At 35.9% G+C, this 22930-nt stretch overlaps 1 protein-coding gene across 1 annotated transcript in view; it reads left to right on the plus strand.

Moving 5' to 3' along the window:
* The window catches only part of npr2 (natriuretic peptide receptor 2), a 61123-nt gene that overhangs the window by 12030 nt on the left and 26163 nt on the right, over window positions 1-22930 (plus strand). The window contains exons 2-7 of the mRNA XM_015049060.1: window positions 1001-1182; window positions 6869-6982; window positions 7225-7360; window positions 8753-8847; window positions 10729-10864; window positions 12256-12340. Coding sequence (XP_014904546.1) covers window positions 1001-1182; window positions 6869-6982; window positions 7225-7360; window positions 8753-8847; window positions 10729-10864; window positions 12256-12340 — 748 coding nt within the window. The remainder of the gene's footprint in view (window positions 1-1000; window positions 1183-6868; window positions 6983-7224; window positions 7361-8752; window positions 8848-10728; window positions 10865-12255; window positions 12341-22930) is intronic.

Here is a 22930-nt window from a genome sequence, read left to right on the forward strand (position 1 = left end):
TCTTATTTCATCTTTTTATCAGAATCAGACTCCATTAAAAATCGGGCCGGCTCTTAAAGCTTGTCATCAAAAGCAGGAGCTAATGTCATTACAGTACGTGAACCTGAAAGCTTTTGTCCTTCTGCTGTTAGAGGAAATTATTCGTGCTGTTGGAGGGAAAATGGCTCCTGGCTTCACATAAAGAAAAGAAAAACACGGGTCCAGTCAAAGTAAAGGAAAAGATGCTGAATGCCTGCTTCATCATGGTAGTTTTTATTCCATGTAACTGCGATAAGATAATTTTCAAAGGATTTTTCTGTTTTAATTAGTAATAGTTTAAAAGATCTCTGTGGCCGTGATGCTGTTTGTGTGGCTCTCAACCCAGGGTGCCTTTATGGAGGGGCAGCACCTCTACTTCAATCTCACTTTGTGTTTTTCTGACTTGCTTTTCTGGTTGGTTTGCTTCAGACTTTAATAGATAAATGAGTAAATGTCTGTTTCTTTTGCAGATGTGGATTTTGGTGACTGACCTGAAACTAGAGACGTTTGGTCTGATTTGACCTCAGACGAAAAGATAAAGATGTTTTTATTTGGTGTATGCCGACTTCTGGTTTGAATTCTTATCAAAGAATCAAAGACGATATTAGGATGGATTCACACCAGCCCTGTTTAGTCCGGTTCAATCAAATTCTAGTTCATTTATCTATAAATGTTTGGTTTGTTTGGGGCAGGTTTTCCTGTTGTTTCCTTCAGTGGTTCTCGGTGCAGCGCCCCCACAGGCGAGGAGGGGAACAGCCTTTTCAATTAGTTTTGTTTGTTTGACTCAAACTAATTTTGTTACATTTTCAGCAGCTGAAATTGTAACAAATGTTGTAACTTTGGTTCCAGTTTAACTGGATCTACCAGATTCTTGAGTCTAACTTGAGGACAGTTGTGGAGAAATGACGATTCATTCACAACCCTCTCCAACTGCCCATTATTCTGTTTTCCTTCCAGCTAACTTTCTTTTTTCCTCCTGCAGTTATCTACATCTGCGGGCCGCTGGAGTCCTTCATGAGCATCATGAAGCTGTTCCAGGAAGACACCCCTGACCCGGAGAACTACGCCATCCTCTACCTGGACGTCTTCGGCGAGAGCTTGACCGACCGCAAGCCGTGGCAGAAGGCGAACTTTGACTGGGCCAACGCCGTCGAGGTCTTCAAGGTAAGGACAGAAAATGTTTCCCTTCGCTGCCTGGAGAATGAAAAACTCTTCTGTGTTCGTGACAGACACATTAAAGACGCTCCTTAACGAGCGCCGCGGACGCTGCCAAAACGTCTCCCGGGCAGAGGACGCCGTCACAATCTCTGTCTCCGCTTCAGGGAGTCAAATTCCTGCGTGGCATTAATGAAAGAGCGGACGTGTTTTTACAGGAAGCTCTACAAATTAGCGCCGTGTGAAGTAAGACACCGCAGAAGCTGCTCCCCTAATTTATCTCCCTGAATGCCATGCAGGCATGTCTTATTAATTCTCTTAATTTTTTCAGACGGGATCGGTTTAGTACATCCACATTCACTCACTTCGCTACGACTTTATGGTGATTTAGTTTTGCAGCTGGTTGGGTAATTTCTCCCATTAAATTGTAATTTTTTTCCCATTTTGTCACATTAGAACCACAAACTTTAATGCATTTTATTGGGATTTTAGGTGACACAGAATTGCATATTGTAAATTAAATGTTTTTCAAACAAATATTTGAATTATAACATACTTTGTCTACTAGCTCCTTTATTCTGGTCTCGCTTCCAGCTAACTTTTCTTTCAGAATCACTCAAGCTCAGCCAGATGAAATGCATACATTTTTATATTACATTACATATTTTCAACTAGATTTTTGTCTGAGCTTTGATTAGGCCATTCTAAAACCACCTGAACCCTCCCAACTTTATCTTTTGCCGTATGTTTAGGGTTATTATCCAGCTGGAGGATGAACCTTCACCCCAGTTTCATGTCTTCTTCATCCTCTGTTAGGGTCTCTGTCCCCACAGCATCATGCTGCCACCAGCTTGTCTCAGGTTTTTGTAGTTTTTAGCAATCAGACTTCGTATTGAACTTTAAATAGTAACTAAAATCCAAGTTTTTTGAAGATAAACTGTATAAATTGGTCTTTAAGGGAGCTATCTTTACGTTTTTGTACAAACCGTGATATGTTTGTGTAAATTTGTTTAATTCTGCCTAAAATAGTTTTACTGCTGCCCTCTTTGGGTTGAACATTGGTGACTGCAGTTGAATTTTCCTATTGGTTACAACTGTACAGTTTGGTTGTATCCGGTATAAAACCATCTCACTCAGACACGCCCCCTGGTGGTGAGTCAGGAGTTGGAATAGCGAACGTGTTGATCATTGATCGATGCTAAAACATTTTTTCATGTTTACACAAGTGATTTATTTGCTATGTGGAGATAATGGGGTGGAATGTGTTTCCTTTCTGTTTTTACTGCCAAAAGTCTCAAATTACATAAAAAAGCCTCTAATTTATCACTTTAAAAAAAAATGGTTTCTAGAATTGTTGGTAGATTTAAAAAGAAAAAAGTTGCTAGATTTGTCACTAGTCCATTAAAAAACTATGCTAGGTCTGTTGCTAGTTGATTTAAAAAATGCTAGAGTTGTTGTTAGTTGATTTAAAAAAGAAAAAGGAAAGTTGCTTGATTTGTCGCTAGTCTATTAAATAAATGCTAAATTTGTCATTAGTTGATTTAAAAAAAGAAACAATGCTAGAACTGTTGCTAGTCAAGTTTTTAAAAAATTGCTAGATTTGCTGCTAGTTAATGAAAAAAGTCATTAGATTTTTTTTAAAAAACAGAAAGTTGCTAATTTTGTCACCAGTCGATTAAAAAAGTTGCTAGATTTGTAGCTAAATAAGATGCAAAATACAGAGACAATGTCGCTAAATTAATAACAGTACTTTTTTTTATCCTGACCACGCCCCCTTTTGATCTCCTCCACTTGTCCCCTGCTTGGCCACGCCCCTTTGTCTCTTGGCTCCGCCCACTTTATGGAACATTTTCCAAAGTTGCCTTTGGGCTTTGTTTCCCAGGGGGTTTGTTACACTTCAATACTTAAATATGTTTAGTGTTTACTTACTAATTAGGAGAGCTTTGGTCCAGATTTTATTTTAGTGTAAGAGATAATACAACAATTTTCAGATTTTTATTTGTAAATAACTTTAAAAACGGATAATTTTCCTTTCATTTCACAACATTGCACTACTTTATGTTGGTTTATAAGTTTGTGATTTTTACTCCAACAGGTAAACTCTCTACCATGCACCCACCATCTGTTAGCGTTATCGATTTGAAGACGGCTAAATGTCCGGCTAACTGGACACAGAGGATTATTTAATGTTACTGGGCTTCAGTTTTGTTAGCACAAAACTAGTTTTCTGGGTCACAGCAGAGCCAAAGGGCTCACTGAACTAAACAGACAATTAAAATCTCACAATGCCAACTACTGTCTGAGCTAAACAATGCTTCAATTGTGCTGCAACCCTATTAGTGCGTTTTCTGTCATGCGGGGGTTTCCTGGTGTTTAATTGCTAGCTAACGTGCAGAAGCAGACAGGAGTTAAGGGCGTTTCCAGCAGGGGTCCCCAAACTTTTTCCTGCGAGGGCCACATAGCTGTTCCTTTCTGTGGTCGGGGGCCGGTCTTAGTTTTTGCAGTAAAAAAAAACAAAGAAATTCTTGTCGACGGGGGGGGGAGGAGACGACGACACTTTTGGATAGATTTTTACACTTTTGGATAGATTTTTACCCAGAATGCAAATGGAAAAAACCGTGAGTGAAACGGTGACTGGGACTGACGAGTATATATTCCATTGAGGGAAAGTAAGTTTCACAATTGTTCAAAAGCCCCCTGGTGGTTGAAGAAAAATCCACATATAAACCGGAAAATACAATATATGAAAAAAAACACTGAATGCTCTCTGGTATGAGCAGGCGGGCCGGATCCGGCATTGTTCAGGGGGCCGGACCAAATGACGTGGCGGGCCGGATCCGGCCCGCGGGCCGGAGTTTGGGGACCCCTGGTTTCCAGTTTGGAGAATCAGGACAGGAATTTTATTTTTATTCTACTAACAGTACCTGAAATTTGCAGCAATTTATTTTTTTATATTGAAAACATAAACATATTGCTGTAAACTGGTAGCATTATGTTAAAGTGCTGTAGCTAACATGCTAACTATCAACGACATCCATGATATAGCTTTTCTCTATATCAAGGAGGCTCAAAGTATGGCCAGTGGGCCATTTGTGGCCTGTGAAATGATTTTGTTGATGTGCTAATTGACTTTTATTTCTCGATGCATTGTCTACAAAATAAACATCATTTATATAAACGTCTAACTGCTTGAAGAGTTCTTAATAGTCGAAAACCAAAACCTTAACACAGATAATGAACTTTAGTCAACTGAAAGTTTGCAAAACAGACAAATTTATCTGAAGAGATTCAATTGGAGGAAGCTAAGTGCTCTAAACATTTTGAAAATGAGCAGAAAATGCTATTTATTTATTTTAACTATTGTGGCATTAATATACTAATTATTCATTATTTAAATTTTTAGTTTGCGATCAATAACATATTTTTGAGTAGAATTAAATTAATGCACTAAATTAACAGTTAGCTACACTGTTAGCGCATTAGCTGAAGTGACAGTATTTTTTGGCGCTAATGTTCACATTTTTAATTGTTTAGTTGGGATTTTGGATCAATGCAGTATTTTTGAATTGAGTTGAATTAATGCGTTCATTTTTGTTATTCTTTTCATATTTTTGAAGTTTATTGAACATGGCAAGTTAAAATAAAATTAGAGCAACATTAGCTTCACTGTTAGCGCGTTAGCAGAAGTGTTTTCATCTCTGATGATGGGGAATTAATTGATGCTTGAGAGATTTTAATACCTGACCAACAGCTACATCTTGTTTCCAAAAAACACTTGTTTCCAAAAAACAAAACTTACTATAATTTCATAATTTTCAAATACTTGAATGTCGTTTACATTCAGCAAAATCCTGAAATATTAACACACCTCGTCTTATACGGATCTAAGAGTTTTATATAAAGTACAATGTTTGCTAAGCAGAAAATATAAAGGAAAAAAAATATAAATTTTTTTGGGACGCCCCAGAATCTGAGCCCTGGGCTTCTGCCACATCCCTCCAACCTACAGTTCTTTTTCTGTAATCCTCCTTGTAAAAAAAACATGTTATTTTACACTTTTTACGTGTTTTTTCTTTCATTTTTGTAGTTGTTTTGGGGTTGCCCCAGCAGGATAATGAGTCACCTCTAATTAGTGGAAAGATATGCGATCCGGGTCGCAGCACGAATGTTTTTCTTTCAGTTGAAGATTCGGTGCCAGTTACCAACCCTGGCTAAAAATATTTACAACAACATTCAGTTGAACTACAAGAAAAGTCTTGTTAAGCAGACTTTACATTAAAACCCCCAAACGTAACGGAAAACGGTGTTTCCAGATACTCTCCCTGTGTATCTATGGTGCTGTTTGTAAAACAATAAGCAGGTTTTTCTCTGTATGGATTTGCTGGCGGGTTCTGATGCGGCTTGTTGTGGCAACGCAGTGTTTTTTTGGTGCAGTAATTGCTTGTGGAAGTTTGAGGTGAGGTTTTAATCACTGTTGTGACACGAGAAATGATCCCTAGCTTCTTAAGTAGAAAGCAATGCGGACAGACTTTATTAAAAACGCCCCAGAGTTTGGTTTTTAGACCGCAGGGATTTAATGAGTCGCATTTTTAGTCACGTAACAACAGCAAACTTTAATGTGTAATATTATAAACCAGAAAAAATACTGTAATGATTTTACATTGTTTTTATAGGTAAAAGTGTGAACGGTAGGGCATGGATCCAACTATTTTATTGTTTCTTTTCATTTTACTTTGTTTTTCCATTAATGATTCTAATCTTTGTTTGCTGTTGTTTTATATTCATTATTTTATTGATTTTGGCACTTTTAGATTTCTGTAAAATGTAAAGTGCGATACAGATTTAATTTATTATTACTATCTGTTATTGTTATTGGTCCATCTACAAATGTGATAAAATTTATTGCAGTATTTTTTTTCTTTTTTGTTGCTACTTTGCAGAAAGTAAACTCTACATTTTATTTTTCTTATTTTGCAACAACTAAGTTTTACAGCAATAACTCAATTAATCACGTTATACATTAAAATCACCTCTAATTTTCTTTTTAACTTTTTTTATTAACATTTATGGTTTTACTTTTGTGTGGTTTTATTATTTTTGGTCATTTTGTTTACTTATCTTGGATATTTAAGTTACATTTACTTGAGTAACTTTTTTGAAAAATGTACTTTTAGGAGCGTTTTACTACGCTGCATTTGTTACTCTTGAGTAAATTTTCTGGATTTTCTACCCACTGAATGAAAACCAAGCATGTTTTAACCAAAGATCCACCAGACAGACGCATCGCCAGGTTTTGTTAAAGTTTCATACGTTTTGTATTTAAAGAAACTGATTTGGAAACATTTTCTTTTGTCTGATTACTTGTATAAATTATTGCTACTTTGATCCTTTAAATATCAAAATTTCTACTTAACTTTCCATTTTGGTCTGTCTGATGATGTAATTTTTAAATATTAAATGATATTAAATGATTAAATATTAAATATTTAATGATTTTTAAATATTAAATATTTTAAATATTTAATATTTAAAATATTAAATGATTGACAGTTTGATCACTCAGCACTTCAGTAACTTGTTACCAGATACTTTTTTACTCTTTCTTGACTTGGGTACTTTTTCCACGTCTGGTTTGAAATAAACCTACATATTTTTCTTCTAATCCGTCTTTTTCTCCGTTTTGTGCTTCCTCCAGTCCGTTTTCATCATCACGTACCATAACCCAGAGAATCCAGAATACCTGGACTTCCAGAGGAGGCTCCATGCCAGAGCTCAGAGGGATTTCGGCGTTCATTTGGAGCCATCATTAGTAAGTATTAAACTGCAGTGAGTTCTAGGTTGCACAACAACCTCTTTAATTTTTTATGGGATAATCTAGACGGAGTAAACATCCCACTGTGCAGAGTAATTGCTTTAACTTAATGAGGAATGAGGTTTACAGTTCTGTTCGCAGTTACTGTAGTCAGTTTATATGTCATTTTGTTTAGATTCTGCAGTTTTGCTGCTTTCAGAAACTCTTGTTGTTGGTCTGAGAAACGCCTGTCGTTGCAGATGGACTACATAGCTGGCAGTTTCTATGACGGCTTCCTGCTGTACGCCATGGCGCTGGAGGACACGCTGGCGGAGGGCGGGGTGCAGAACGACGGCATCAACATCACCATGAGGACGCAGAACCGCCGATTCTGGGGTGACACTTTTCTACCAAGAACCTGTTCATGTAATCTGAAACAAGTGACTGACTAGAGCTGCACCTGACGATTGCTGAAATGATCAATTATTCTAATGATTAATCGATTATTCTGACAATTAATCAAATTAAAAAATGGCACATTCTACAGATTTTTTATTTGTCCACTTAAACATTTTATACAATACTAGAAATGCAGGAAAAGATGGAAAGAAGCAAATCATTCAATTTCTTTTTTAAATATGAAAAATGTTGCATTGTCATGGCAACGCAGTAAATCTGAACTGGGTGAAGCTACAATGTTTTTTTTTTTAATTTTCAATTTTTCTCTCTGAATTTTTTTATGTTTTTTCTCCAAATTAAAATTTTTTTTTCTCAGAAGTCCACGTTTTTTTCTTCGAATTTTTCCCTTTTTTTCCTCAGAATTTTGACATTTTTTTCTCCGAATTTAAATTTTTTTTCTTATAATTTTGACGTTCTATCAGAATTTTGATATTTTTTCCTCAGAATTTTGACTTGTTTTCTTGCAATTTTTTATTTTTTCTCAAAAATTTTTCTTTTTTTTCTCTCTCAGAATTGAGTTAGAAAAAAAAAACTTTTTCTTTTGGTGGACCTGATCCTCTTCCGTACTAAGACACATTTGCAGACAAATACAAAATGTGTAGCTGTTTTGTACAGTTTTGGCCTAATGACTGCTCTGAATATGTTTCTTTTCACCTAATTGCCTTTTTTTATCTGTATACTCCTGTTATATATTCAGGCTCTGCATTATAAATCTCAGCAAACATAAATCACGCGCTCAGTTGTTTGTTTTGAAACAAAAACAAATGTTTACTGTCGTTTTTTGTTCATTTTTGTCTTTCTAAAAACGTTTTAAATGACCAGTTTACGTCTTGTTTAGTTTGTTTGAATGGATTTCTTGTTTTTAGTTTGTTTCCTGTGTTCAAGTGACTCCATAGATGAAAACGCGCCCTGAGCTCTGAAGCATTAACATGTGTTTTAACTTTCGATGTGCATCTACTGTTAAATAAACAGCAGATGAATGTTCTGTTGTTGAACCAGGCCAAATGTTTGGTTCTACTAAATACCGAAACGGAGAACTGTACCTGCATCTGACTTAAATCTGCAGCTTTCTTTCAGTAATTACAGCCTGATTGCACATTTTTACAAATCACCTCAATCCAAAGTGTGTTTTCATGCTTGATGTGTGTTGTGGCATATCGTACTTAGAGAGGCAAAACAACGTTAAAGTCTGAGCCTAAAACGGCTGATTATGGTTGTTTTTCCATGCCGCAATTCGCCCTGAAGCAGGAGAAAAATATCAGCCATGCAGAAAATGGTGTTTTGATTGAGCAACAAGCCTCATTAATGCTGCTAATTTTTCTGTCTTAGGAATCACCGGACTCGTTACTATAGACGACAAAAATGCGAGAAACATAGACGTGGACCTGTGGTCGATGACCAACCAGGAGACGGGAGAGTTTGGGGTGAGTCCAGATTTAGAGTTTTAGTAGCCTGGTGTTTTTACTTTGTCATGCTCCGATGTTTGGGAACATTGGGAACAAAACTTTCCTTTAGTCAATTTGAACTGAGAGAACCTGGAACTACGTCAGGAGCTTTGGCTACAAAAATGAATTCTGACTTTTTTCTCACAATTTTGAGTTTTTTTTCCTCACAATTTTGACACTTTCTAAATTATGATTTTAATCTCAGAAATCTGCATTTTTTTTCTGAAAATTTAGAATTTTTTTTCTCAGAAATACAATTTTGAAATTTATCAGGATCCTGACTTTTTTCTCTCAGTTTTGAAATTTCTCAGAAGTTTTATATTTTCTCAGACTTTACTCTCAAAATTCAGAGATTTTTTTTCTCGGAATTCTGACTTTTCTGAGAGTTTTTGACAAGTTTTGTCTAAAATGTACAAAGTTATCTTAAATGCTAAATGTATATATATTTTACAGTTTTGGCCTAATTGCTGCTCTGAATACATTGTTTTTTCACCAAATGGCTTTATTTAGTCTAATTGATGACTCAAGTAGCTACTGATTATTTCAGTAATCAATTTATCATGATTAATCGTGATTAATCGTGATTAATCGTTTCAGCGCTACAGAAGAGTTCATATTTAAATCAGTGCCTGAAAAACAAACCTTTATGCTTGAATCATCTGACTTTTTCTGCAGATATTCTGTCTATTTTGTGCTTCACGTCACAGTTAAACTTTAGTCTCTTCTTCCCAAACAGCATGAGTCTTGTTTCAGTCTTTTTATAGCGAAATGTGTTAAAATTAATATTGTTTGAGTTTATTTTCTGACTGTCTGGTCATAAACGTTCAGATCATTGAGCTTTGCACAATCCAACCTCTGGGTGAACTTCCTTCTTGTTTGGATGCCATAGACAGACAATGTACACCATTACACTGATAATTTATTGTAAAACAGCTGTTAAGGAAATAAAAAGACATTTCACAGATGGTGTTTGAAAGGTTTAACAGCTCCAAACCCAAACAGGACTGTAAACATTTCTCCTTTCTCCTTCCTCTGACCAGAGAACCGTCTTCAAAATGTTTCCTGTTAACTTACATGGCATGTTGCAAACTGCAAATGGCAATTTTTTTGGCTTTCCTCTTTATATTAACATGCACAAAACGTACCTCAACCGAAATGAAACAAGATTTTATTATTAAGTTAAATGTCAGTTTTATTTATGAAATGTGCCTCCTGTGCATGTTAATTGTTTCCATTATAAATGTCAATGTTCTGCTAATGTTGAAAAAACATAATTTTGCAATTGTGGCATTTCTATTGGATACAAAATACTATTAAAATCACATCTGAACAAGTTTGTTAAAAAGATAAGTAATTAAAAAACATGGTGCGCCATCATCTTCCAACCACTTCCTGTTGTCATCTTTGTCGTTTCTGCCAGTAGTAACATCTGTTATCACCTTACTCATGATGCAAAAAAACGGCATTACTCTGCATTGGATCATGTCCACAAAACCACCATGACCAAAGCAATGAAGTGTGTTTAGCGCTAGCGGGAGAAACATTTCATAATCTTTCACCAAAGACTAAAGAGGAAACATTCAAACGCTAAAATCTGACACTGTTTAAGAAGTTTCTCTCAGAATCTTCAGAAGTTTTTGTTGTTTTCTTCAGTGGTTTTAGTACAGCGCCCCCACAGGCGGGGAGGGGAACAGCTTTTACAAAGGGTTTCTTTTGACAGTGCAGTGTGAAACAGAACCTCAGCAGCTGAAAATGTAACAAAGGTTGCCACTTTGGTCTCAGATGGAACAGAGTCTTCCCAACTGTCAGGCGTGAAAACATCCCAATGCTAACGTTAGCTTCCATTTTATGTGTCGGCAGGTCGTGGCATACTTCAACGGAAGCAGTAAAGAAATCATTTGGTCGCAGACGGAGAAGATCCACTGGCCCAGCGGTGGACCGCCGCTGGACAATCCGCCATGTGTGTTTTCCACAGACGACCCTTCCTGCAACGACGGTATGGGGTAATGAATGGACTGTTAGGAAATTGATGCAAATGACTGATTTTTATGATTTTTTTCCCCACTTTATTGGTACATAAAACTGAACTATAGGGAATGCTGATGCTTAATTTTATCTGTGGGAAGCTTAAAACTGGTTTTGATGTTAGGAAGAGTAACTTTATCCACATTTTTTCCTTTCTGTTCACCCAAATGAACGTATTTCATTGTGTTGAGTTATAAAACAGATCACTAACACAAAGAAATGGTTTGCTAATAAAACCAAATAAAATGTACTAATTGACTTGTAATTATTTTCTGTCACAATTCAAAATGTTGAAACCATAAGAAGCTGTGACTATTTACATAAATGTGATTTTGTCATTTTCTGTGTTTAATTTGCAAAAACTCTCAAAACTTTTTTCCACATTGTCATTATGAACTATTTATATGTATAATTTTGGAAAAAGATTAATTGTTGTACAACTTAGGTGACAATAAGGCTGTAACATAGCGAAACGCAGAAAAAAATGAAGCCTTCAGTTTAGATTTTTAAAACTGAATTATCTCCAAAATTTCTTTTAAAGGTTCAAAACTAGAGATTAAATTTTCTCTCTTGTTCTTTTCATTCCCTGCATCTTTTAAGAAATTGGCCCTAATGTTATTCCGTACGTAGGGGCAGATTGGTTTGGACAGTTGTTTTCCCTCTGCTTACTGGATAAGATTATTTTTAACAACTGATTTAGCTCAAGAAATCTTTTTAAAGATTCAGAGCTTAATACGAAATTTGCTCTGTTGTTCCTTTTTATTCTCTGCACCTTTTAAGAAATTGGCTCTAATGTTCTTCCGTACATCATGACTTATGGCCATTGCAGTATTTTCTAATCTCTTCCCAGCATGGACAGGATTGTTCCAGGTTGTGTGTGTGTCGCTGTCCTCCACTGCGGCGGCGTGTTGCAGATGGTTTCATGCCTCACAGGCCGTTAAACCGAATCTATGGGTGAAAATTCTCGGTTTTATTGCGGCTCTTTCCCACAGTCTGAACTCCACCTAAATTCTGCACATATTTAACCTGCTGAAATATGTAGATCATAATCTAAAAATCCACAGTCGGCTTCAGATGGCAGTAAATTAAGACAGTCGGAGGGGGTAGAAAAAAAAATGAAAAGATTTTCCATAATTACGGCTATCGGGTTGTGCAGTGATTTACTGCGGGACTTAATTAGGGTTTTAAATGCGCATCAGGGATGTGAAATGGTTGTGCTGTTTGGTGGTTTGACAGACGGCTGCAGCGGTGCAGCTGTGATTTTTCTCAGCACACATATTTCTCCCTCAGAGTTCTAAGAAACCATCATGGCCATCTGCTGCACATATGAGGCTGTGATGCTGTTATCCTGCTTGTTTCCAGGTCAGCTCCCTGTTCTGGGCATCGTCGCCGTCGGTTCTGGATTAGCGCTCATCATCTTCGGGATCTCCAGTTTTCTCATTTACAGGTGAGTTCGACGGCACTAATCCTGGCTTAAAACTTCCTTTCCTGCAACTAGTTTAGTGCAGTTTTATTGAAAGTTGGGGGGAAATAGAAGAGTTTGTTTGAGGCTGGTGTGTGTTTATGTAACGCAGCAGCAGCAGCTCAGCAGGTGACTTTGGAAAACGCAGACATGAGGTTTGCTTAAGCTGCCAGGTGAGCTCATAGGCTGGCCCCCTAAAAGCTGCCACTCTCACTTAATGGTCATTAATGTGTTTTAAAAGCTCATTTTCTTTCCCTCTGGGGTTAAAAAATAAAAAGCTGCTTGTTTGAAAAACATGTTTCATGGAGACTGAGATGCATTTGTTTTTAAAGGGGACCTGTTACACAGAATTCACATGTTGCTCGTTTTTGCTCTTCCATTTGGGTTTTTAAAGCAGCGCAAGCACTTAAAAAAAACACATAAGTTCATGTTTTTTGGTATCTTGAAAAAATAATTTCAAATGTGGCAACTTCAGAGAAGCCCAGCCTGTTACCTAGCAACTCCAGTGGAATTCCGCCCGTTACCTAGCAACTCTAGTGGAATTCCACCCGTTACCTAGCAACCCAAGCTGAGCCCCAGCTCATTTGGTCAGCTGGTTTTACCCCTGTACAATGGCTGCTGGAAAAGACAAGAGTTTTGTTGATGTACTCTTCAGAAACCACTGATTACATTCTTGTTGGTTGTGCAGGAGTCTCCACTTCTGCTTTTCGAAGATGTAGTGTTGTATAGTTGCACATCTGTTTGCAGCCATTTTCATGTGTGAGTGTAAACGTTGAGTTGGGGCGTGGTCAGCAGCAGATTATTTGGATTTAAAGTGACAAAAACCCCTAAAACAGCTAAAAATAGGTAGAGCTGAGCAGACTGAAATCTCATCATCTAAATGATTTTATGCAAAACGTGATGAACATGTTTTGTAGCCCATAGAATCATCCTAACCTGCTCAAAGAAGCATTGCAGGTAATCTTTAAAGGTAAAAAGTCTAAACAGGACACTTTAAACATTAGATATATTGTTTTTGTAAAACTGAAACAAGCTTTTCAGCTTTGCTATTGGTCGGATTTTAATATATGTAACTTGGAATTATTGCATTATTCAAAATAAAATAAATAAATCAGTCAAATGAAACCTTGTAATATCTTGTACATTTTTTCTACACCTTTCAGTTAATTTAACTCATTTTTTTCTTTTTAAATATAGATAGAATAACAAACACAGGTTTTGTAAAAACTTCCAACAGATCTGGAAAGTAGCTGCTCTCTGTTCCTGACCACGCAGCTAACGGTGAAATGTATGAACTGATCTTATGATTAAAATCAGTTATTTTATAAATCAGATTAAGAATATTACAGAATATCAGGGTTGGACACCGCTGACTAAAGTATTAGCTGCGCTAACCCTGAAGCTCTAATCATAAATATTAGTTTTGCTGACACTAAAACACTATGCTAACAAGATAATTAGCTGAAGCTAATGCTAATGTCTTAACTTCAGCTTAAATTATGTCTCCCTGAAAGACTACACTCTTTGAGCACCAATTTGATTTCGACTTTTTTTTTACGTTACATATTTCCCTTAGATATTGTGTTAATGTTTATGTTGTTTTCTGCTGTGTGTTTATTTTGTTCCTGTATGTTTTTTGTTTTAAATAAAGTTATTTAAGAGAAGGTGAGGAGAGGAAATGGAACTGCCCACTTCAAAATAAAAGCATGAACATAAACATCTATTAACAGTCAATCAAAACTTTAACACGTCAAACTTCATTCAACTGAAAGCTTACAAAATAACCAAGTAAATTAGCACTTTAAATTTATCTGGAAAGTTGATTTCTGGGATGCTAAGTGTGCTAGAGATTTTTAAAGTTAGCTAAAGTGCTAAATGAAAAATTAGGTCCGCTATTAGCACATTAGCACAATCGGAGAATATTAAATGAAGGTTAGATGCTAATTGCTCATCACTACTTGACATAACCACATTTAAAAAGACAGAAAAACAAAACTGAACAAGTCCTTCAGGAATCGCAGCGTTTAAGCTAGCTGGCTAAATTTAATCTTTTGTATCCGACTTCGCTGACCTGCAGACTGTGCAATTAGTTTTATGCAGGTTAAATTTAGAAATGATTGTCCTGAACGTTAAGTGATTATGGTGTTTAGCTAAGTGTTTAACTAGCGGCTGCTGCCCCCGAGCTGTTCAGTTTTATATGTTTGTTTAAGGAGAAATAAAAGCTCGTCTAATGGTTCTAACTTTCTGCTGAACATTCAGCTGTAAAAACAACGGAAACAAAATAGTTTCAGTGTCCCAAGTGGCACCGTCTGCATCTTTATGTCGTAGCATTAAGCCTTATTTAATTACACCCTCAGTAAATCATGCATGCTCCAAGTAATTAAACTCCTGCAAGGGATTTATAATCCCGGGTTAATGTCATGGGTAATATCTGCAAACAGGGAAGGAAATTAATGTTTTTTTTTCTTCTTTTGTTGCTTTTTCTGTACTAGACGGTTTTACTCTGAGCTTATAACTTACGCACCACTGCACAGCTAACAAATCACACCGGTAATCTGATTACTTATCCAATACTGACCATTAACACAAACAAGTGTTAATCACCAGCCAATCAGAATGGATTTTGATCAGAGGAGCGGCGGAGGAAAGATGGAGGAGCAGCTATCCACGCGAGGTAATTCCACTAAACATAAATCTGACTTAATTACCCCCCGAAAAACAAGTAATGAAATAACTAACATTTAATTTGATCCAGAGAGTGTGCTTAACTCTCAATTAGCTCTTTCTTCTCTTTTCTCCTCTCTTCAGCTCACAGTTCAACAAGCGCTTCAAGGTTTCCAAACTAGGTAGTTTTCCTGAATGCTTGTCAGGTAAGTTCTGCTCTCTTGGCGTTCTTTTAAAATCCTTGTAAACGGTGCCAAACATATTTATTGTCCCTTTTTTAATTTCTTCTGTTTTTATTGTTTCTTAGTCACGTTTTGTTTTTTATGTCATCTTAACGAAGACAGTTATGAGAGTCGATGCAGAAAGATGATTTCTAACGAGGATTTCATTAATTAATTGGGAGGGAAAAAAACACAAAGCAACATTTTTTTTTGCTCCCTAAGGATAATAAATGGTCAGCAGGGTTTTACTTCGCTGTGAATTCAGACTCATTACCGTTATAAGATCATCCCATTTGATTTAAATCTTGACTTTGACTAGGCCACTCATTGACACGCTTTTGATAACTCAAGTGAGCTCATTAATTGATGCCCGGATTTATTCCTTCTGGATAGAAAAATCAAAGTTCGTGGTTCTTGAGCTTTTTGCCCACAGCATCACACCACCTCCACCGTGTTTGACTGTCGGTGTGATTGTTCTCTTGTTGGTGATTTTGGTCGGCAGTGCGTTGGGTTTGGCTTGGATCGTATTCGAGTTGCAGCAGAAACTCAGGCTACGTTAATACAGCTCGTCTTGACTCTCCATTGAGGTTTTTTTTTTTTTGCGAAAATATGTTTTTTTTCTCTCTAAAATCTGATTTTTTTCTTTCTTTTTTGGCTGAAATCTGATTTTTTTATGCAGAAGTTTTTTCTGAAATCTGATGGGTTTTTGTTGCTAAAACGTGATTTTTTTTTTTTTGCGCAGAAGAAGAATGTTGACGCCGAACAGAAAGTAATAATGGATGCTGCCATTTATGGATAAATTTTAAAGTTTATTCAGCAACAGTATCGTTACAAAAACACAAAGGAAGCAAATAAAAGGTAGCCCAGCCAACAGCAGCAGCATTGACTGCAGAGAAGTCGGTTTGGATCCGTCGTCTGAGCTGAGAGCAATAAAAACGTCTTTCATAATTTCATCATCATAATTTTCAGCTTTGATCTGTTTCCAGATCATTTACATCTAGACGTATTGCATCTGATTTATTCTGGTCATTATGACACACGTCTCACTTCAATGACATAAAAGTGACCGTTCAGACCGCCGATGATTTTAAAACAGTCGGATTCGTGTTTTCAAAGTGGCACAAATTGGATATTTCGTGGTGAAATTATCAGATATTCTGGTGGCTGTTTGAAAGCAGCCTGAGATGTTTCACCGGCTTCTTCTTCTGGATGAGTCCTTGATGCATCTTTGGAGTAATTTTGGTAGGTTTGTCTCTGCTGGGACGCTCCACTCGTCCTCAATAATGTCTCTCGCTGTAGTGCAGAGAGGAATCTCTCTTCTGTTAGCGTAGCATCATCAGAAACCTCTGGAGACGGCGCTGAAACGAAGCATTCTTCATAAAACAAAGAACTTTGCAGAAAATCCTCTTCAACAAAGTGTCTTAAGTCAGAGGCTTCTTCATAACCGCTGTAGTACAGTCTGCTACAGGAGGTCCTACCTGCCCACAGCCATCAGCATCTAACTTGGATAATGAGTTACACACTGCAAAAACACAAAATTCTACCAAGCATTTTAGTCTAGTTTCTAGATCTAATACTGTAGTTCAATTGAAATAAGAGAAAAATAACTTAGAAGTAATTTTTCATTAAGATTTATAAGCTTGTTTTGGGTAAATAATCCCTTGATGTTGATGAAAAAGTACTAATCCATTGTCAGATTATTTCACTTATAGGAAAAGACTTGTTTTAAATGAATTTGGTGATTAAACTTTTATCGCCAATATTTAGGAATTACTGATTTAAAATAAGCTCCTATTTCCTCCTGAAAAGTTACTTATAATTTAGTTTTGTCTTATTTTAAGTGTAATAATATATTTGCTCTAGAAACAAAACAAAAATATTTGGTAAAATTTTGTGTTTTTGCAGTGAAACATTTAATTTCACTTATCAATAAAATATCTTTGAATTGACGTGAACTTTAACTCGTGTCAATAATGTTTCACTTTTTACGACTTTTTGTTTTTACAGGAAGTTTAACCTGTTACATTGATTCTGGTGTCTATGAATGAAATCCTCGTTAGAAAACTGTTACTTTTTTAAACGTGACAACAAAAAAACCAACAGAAGAAGAAGAAATCGTTAATACTTTTTTCACATCCCTGCATCTTTACTGAACCTAAAAGCAACAAGTTTCTATTTGAGTTCTGGAGATTCTGGGCTGCATTTGTAGGTCTGACCCACATTTTGGTTCTTTCATCTCAACTGCGACTATTTTTAGATGCTTTTCCACCAAACGACCGAAATCTGAACGTCATTTATGTCGTTTGAGGGAACTTTCTGCTCCCCGCCTGCATTAAGCTGTGAGATTTGTGTCGTTTTTCTGAGCCTGAAACCAGAGACTAACAGATGGCTTCCTGTTTTTGCAGACGGCAGCGCGGGTTTTGCTGATGGACTGAGCGGCGGACAGCAGAGCTTTTAGCAGCTGCCGTTAACGTCAGCCAGCTGCTGCTGCTCAGGCCTTTGATTTCCACAACTTGACCCACAAATACGCCACTAAAATGTCTGAAATGTTCTGCAGTTCCCCAGAACACAAGATAAGCTTCTCAACCTCAAGGTGCAATTCATATATCTGGAAGATATACGTGTTTAATTTCTATATTTTTGATAAGAAATTAATTTTTTTGTATAATTAAAAGTGTATTTACTGCTGTTTTGATGCTGTTTTTCTTGAATATATAATATTGTGGTTAGAAAGTAAGTACACCCCAGGGTTGTTAAAGCAGAACCTCAAATATACAAACTGTCTTTATTTATTGAACAAAAATTAGTTAATTTAATTATAACATTTGGTCCTACTACAGTATTTCAGTCTGGACTTTGACTAGGTCAGCCGTTTTGTTTCAATTATGTGGTTGTTTGGATTATTGATCCACTGATGACGCTTGGTTACATTTAAATCTGCAAATATTTTGCATCATCAACAGTTGATATCAGGTGTTTGTGGTGATTTTCTCTTGTTTTTGTCTCATCTGTCAAAATAAAATAACATAGAGACATCTTGTTCATTCAGAGTAAAATTTTTCTAAAATAAGAAGAAATATTTTTTATTTAACAGCAGGACTCCTGTTCACTTTAGAAAATCTCACTTGCTTAAAAATATGTATTTAGGATTTTATCAAACTTATTTTCTGTTTTCAGATTTAATTCTTCTGTCTGGTTTGAAGGTAACTTTTCCAGGCAAGCAGAGAAAGTTTGAGATGTTTGAACAAGAGATGAGGGCTTTAGATAACAACTATTTTTGTAATTAAATCTACCGATTGTTGTGGCGATTAATCGATTAATCGGATTAAAAAGTGGCCACATTCTATAGATTCTTTATTTAACCATTTACACCTTTTTATATAGTGTTAAAAGATACAAATAAACAAATAATTCAATTCATTTTTACATAAGAAAACAAAAGTTTTATTCCCTAAAATTAAAATTTCTTTCTTATTCCTTTTGTAAATCTGAACCAAATGAAGGTAATGCTATGCTGACTGCATTTAAAACACATTTAAATGCAAAATGTTGGTTTATTTACTGCTCTGAATCCTTTATTTTCACCAAATGACCATTTTTTTAGTTTGTATACGCCAGTTAATGATTAATTGATTGCTAAATTATAGCAATTATTATTTCAGTTATTGATTAATGATTAATCGTTTCAGCCCAACAAGAGACATTGCAATGAAACAGGTTACCTAGCAACCTCAGCCAAGCCCTGCCCGGTTACCTAGCAACCTCAGCCAAGCCCTACCCGGGCTACCCGGGATTCTATGCTTCCATAGAATCTAGCCATGCTAGATTCTATGGAAGCAGCAGGAACTCAATAAATATTGACAGTTTGAATCTGCTTTGTGCCTTTTTGCATATTTGAGGTTTGATTTAAAGAATTTCAGGACCTGGTAACAGGGTGTACTTTCTTTCAATCATGATTGCAGTCTATGATATCCAAAGGAATGTCGGTTTGAGTGATTTGTGCCTATTTTATGTTAATTTGTTGGTGTATTTCATAAAGAAAAGTGGTAGAATGGATGTTTTAACAAGATTTTCCTCTGATACACAAACTGATGCTGTTGTAAAATGAGTAACTTTGATAGAATATGGAATGAAATAAAAGGAAATATGTGTATTAAATAATCTGTTTTCCTCTGATTTGTTCACCACATTGAATTGGAAATAGGGTTGAAACGATTAATCGTGATTAATCAATACTTAAAATAATTGTAAACTTATTTAATAATTATTTAATTGTTAACTGGAGAATAAAGATTCTGGAAAAGGTCAGTTTCTGAAAGAACAACACATTTGTAATAGTAGTTAGACTAAAACTGTACAAAAGATGTAAACATTTTGGATTTAAGATTAAAAAAAGAAACCTTTTTGTAAATATATTTCACCCAGAACTCCTCAAGTGGCAGAGTTAGCTACACCTGGTTCAAATTCTTTAAATAAATCTCCTGTTTAGCACATTTTGCATAATTAATCAAAAAAATAATCACCAAATTAGAACTACACTGTATTGTTAAGTCAGAGTTCAGTTTTTCACATTAGAAGCATCTTTTGACTGCAGATGCATCCGTTGCTACAATTAATCAAGCGTACACTAAAGGAATACTGTTGTTGCATTTTAAGCAATAAAATATTTACTTATGTAAAATTTTTAAACTATTAATGTTTTCTTGTATAGAAAAGATTTAAGTGGTTAAATAAAAGATATGTGGAATTTGGCAGTTTTTTAAAAATACGATTAATCGATTAATCGTTTACTAAAATAATAGTTGAAATAGTTGAAAGAGTGTGAAAGTTGGGGTTCTTTTTCCAGAGCTAGAACAATTTTGTGATTAAAAATGTGAAGAAGTCCCTAAAAACGCAGATTTAATCTATAGTAAGTCCTGGAATGTGCCTTTCTATGACATTTGTGCATTTCTAAAGCACATTTATGGGTTTAATGCATCAAAACAAACCAATTTCTCAGTGTAAGTTCTGTACGGCGTGAAGGCTGGTTCTTGGACAGTTGAGGCAGCTGGACTGTCTGGTGGTGTGGGTTGATTTTGGAGTCTGCCGGGCAGCAGGAGTGTGAGGTGATGTTGAGCAGAGTAGCAGTGACTTTGTTGTTTTAATGGAGGCGGGTTTTGGGGGGGGGAGGTCAGTCCCGCAGGAAGGTATTCACAAATGGGAATGGTGAAACAATAGGCCCAGTGTGGAGCCCCACACTTCGCCCCTCTGGCTGCCAGAAGTCTCTAAACAAGACCCTTTAAATAGAAAATTGGTGGTGGTGGTGGAGGAGCGATGGCGCTTTAATGTCCTCCAAATGCTCACGTCTCATTTAGGCTACTGGATTGCACAACAGTAAAATTAATACTGGTGACATAGTGGCAAAAAACTAATAAAGAAGCCACTTCTGGGGCCAAGTTGGCTGGATGGCAACAACGGGGCGACATGCTAACGCTGTAATAATTTCCTGCAGCCATCTGGAAGTGTTTTACACCTTTCGGATCGCCCTGGAATGCCTCCTCTCTGCTCGTTTTTCACGTCTACGTTTCAAACCATAAATAAAACCCTTACTTTTTCCTTACAGCAGCAAAAAAAGAAAAGAGGAAAGCAAATAAAAACAAATCAAGAAAGTGTGCTTGCTAGCTTTCTGCAGGTTTCATTTCAGATTTTTTTTTTCTTCTTGGGTGTGAATCATTAAATGTCAAGCAAGCAGCTGCTCTAGTAGGATTTTTAGCTCTGATGTGTTGATTTGCTGGAATGCATCTTCTCCGGAGAGGCTGCCAGTCAGACGGGTGCTCAAAAATAATCCTCAAACATGTCAGAAATATCACTGACAAAGAAAATGAGGAGATGAATTTCTCTGGCTAAGCTGTGCAGACATGTGGGCGCGTTTGTTTTGTCATTGTGGAGAAGCTCACATCCCAATCTGCCGAAGTTCAACCAATAAACTTTAAAAACTCATGTCGTAAAACTAATATTTAATTAGGCCTGGTGTAGAGGGAGAGATATTCAATATTAATATACAACCGTAATTATCAAAAATCTGTAAAAAAATGAAAATTCAATCTGAAGGATAACTTTTTCATCCCATTGAGTGACTCTAGCACTCATTTAAAGAATTTATTAATATATTATTGTTAAATAAATTAAGGTCTTTAAATTTGTTTGATTTATTTACACAAAAGGAAAAATTAACAAAACTAAACAATTAAACGGATTATAAAATCTACTTTACGGAAAAGTGAACAGTTTCAAAATGTTATCAAAAGTTCAAGTTTCTCTCTGGAGTTTAAAGACTGTAAAACACTGTAAAAACACAAAATCTTACCAAGTATTTTTGGTCAAGTTCATAGATCAAATACTTTATTAAACTTTCTGTAAAATTTCGGAGCTTGTTTTCAGTAAATAATGCCTTAATATCGATGAAGAAGTTCTAATTCCATTAGCAGATTATTTTACTTTTAACCTGGGAAAATGTTTTGTTGTGATTGAAATAATTCGCCAGTGCAACTAGAACTTATTTTTTTAAACTAATACTTAGGGATTATTTGCTAAAAATAAGCTCTCATATCTTGCAGAAAAGCTGCTTGTTTTGTATTAATTCAAGTGCATCAAGATATTCACACTATAAACTATAAAAATAGTTGCTAAGATTTTGTGTTTTTGCAGTGTAAAAGTTTTAATATTAATTTTAGTTTTACCAAATATCCTTGAAGTGAGACTCTGTAAATACCTGGACTGGTGATTGTGTTCCAGTTGCTGCGTTTCTATTAACCGTAAAATCGCATGAATTGGAATTATTAAAATAAATTTGTTTTCTGGAAACATGGAAAAACTTTTGGAAAAACTCAGGTGTATAAATTAAAAAGTTTGGGTGATAGGATGTAGTGGCTTTTCCAAAATTGATTTATTTCTCAAAGCTGCAATGGAAACACATTTTTGTTGCGTCACACGAATCACAGGAAGTTACTACTGCTGGAAACAACAAATAAGACGATAACAGGAAGTAGTTGGAGGATGATGACGCCACGTGTTTTTTATTGACTTTTTACGTGAACAAACTTATTCACATATGATTCTTATTGTGTTTATTGAATGGAAACAACACAGTTGTGAAATTGTGAAGCAGTTAACTAATTTTGGCACAGCTGGAGTCAGTAAATGTCTTTTTAAAGTTAGCTAAAGAGCTAAGCAAGGAGTTAGCAGAAGTGTGCCCTCTAATGTAGGCAGTTAAATGTGTGTCAAAGGTCAGAGCTGATGTGACCTGTTAGCCTCATGAGTTTTCATCTCTGGTGTTTTTAACCAGCTAAGGTCTTCATCCAGTAAGAACTCCTTTCTTATCTTCTTAGCCTCCAGTTATCATCTATGTCTTGTTTATGATCTTAATAACATCTGTTAAAGAACAAGCTGAACCAACAGTTATAAACGCTCCATTGTCAAGAGATGGAGACTTAAATCTTGACGAAATTATAAATTTGTACCGTGTGTTTTTATTTCAAAGAACTCCCTGTTCTGGACCATAAAGCAGGACACGCAGCTGAAGAACATGATGATCAGGGAAACTAAAATCTTACAAAAACACACAAAATACTGGATGTGACGAACTTCACTATCAGATCCAGATGGTTATCTCCGAACATGGACGGCGATCAAACACAGCCAAGCAAATGTT

The sequence above is a fragment of the Poecilia latipinna genome, unplaced genomic scaffold (genome assembly GCF_001443285.1).
Source record: "Poecilia latipinna isolate Pla-1442-1.1 unplaced genomic scaffold, P_latipinna-1.0 Scaffold923, whole genome shotgun sequence".
NCBI lineage: Eukaryota > Metazoa > Chordata > Actinopteri > Cyprinodontiformes > Poeciliidae > Poecilia > Poecilia latipinna.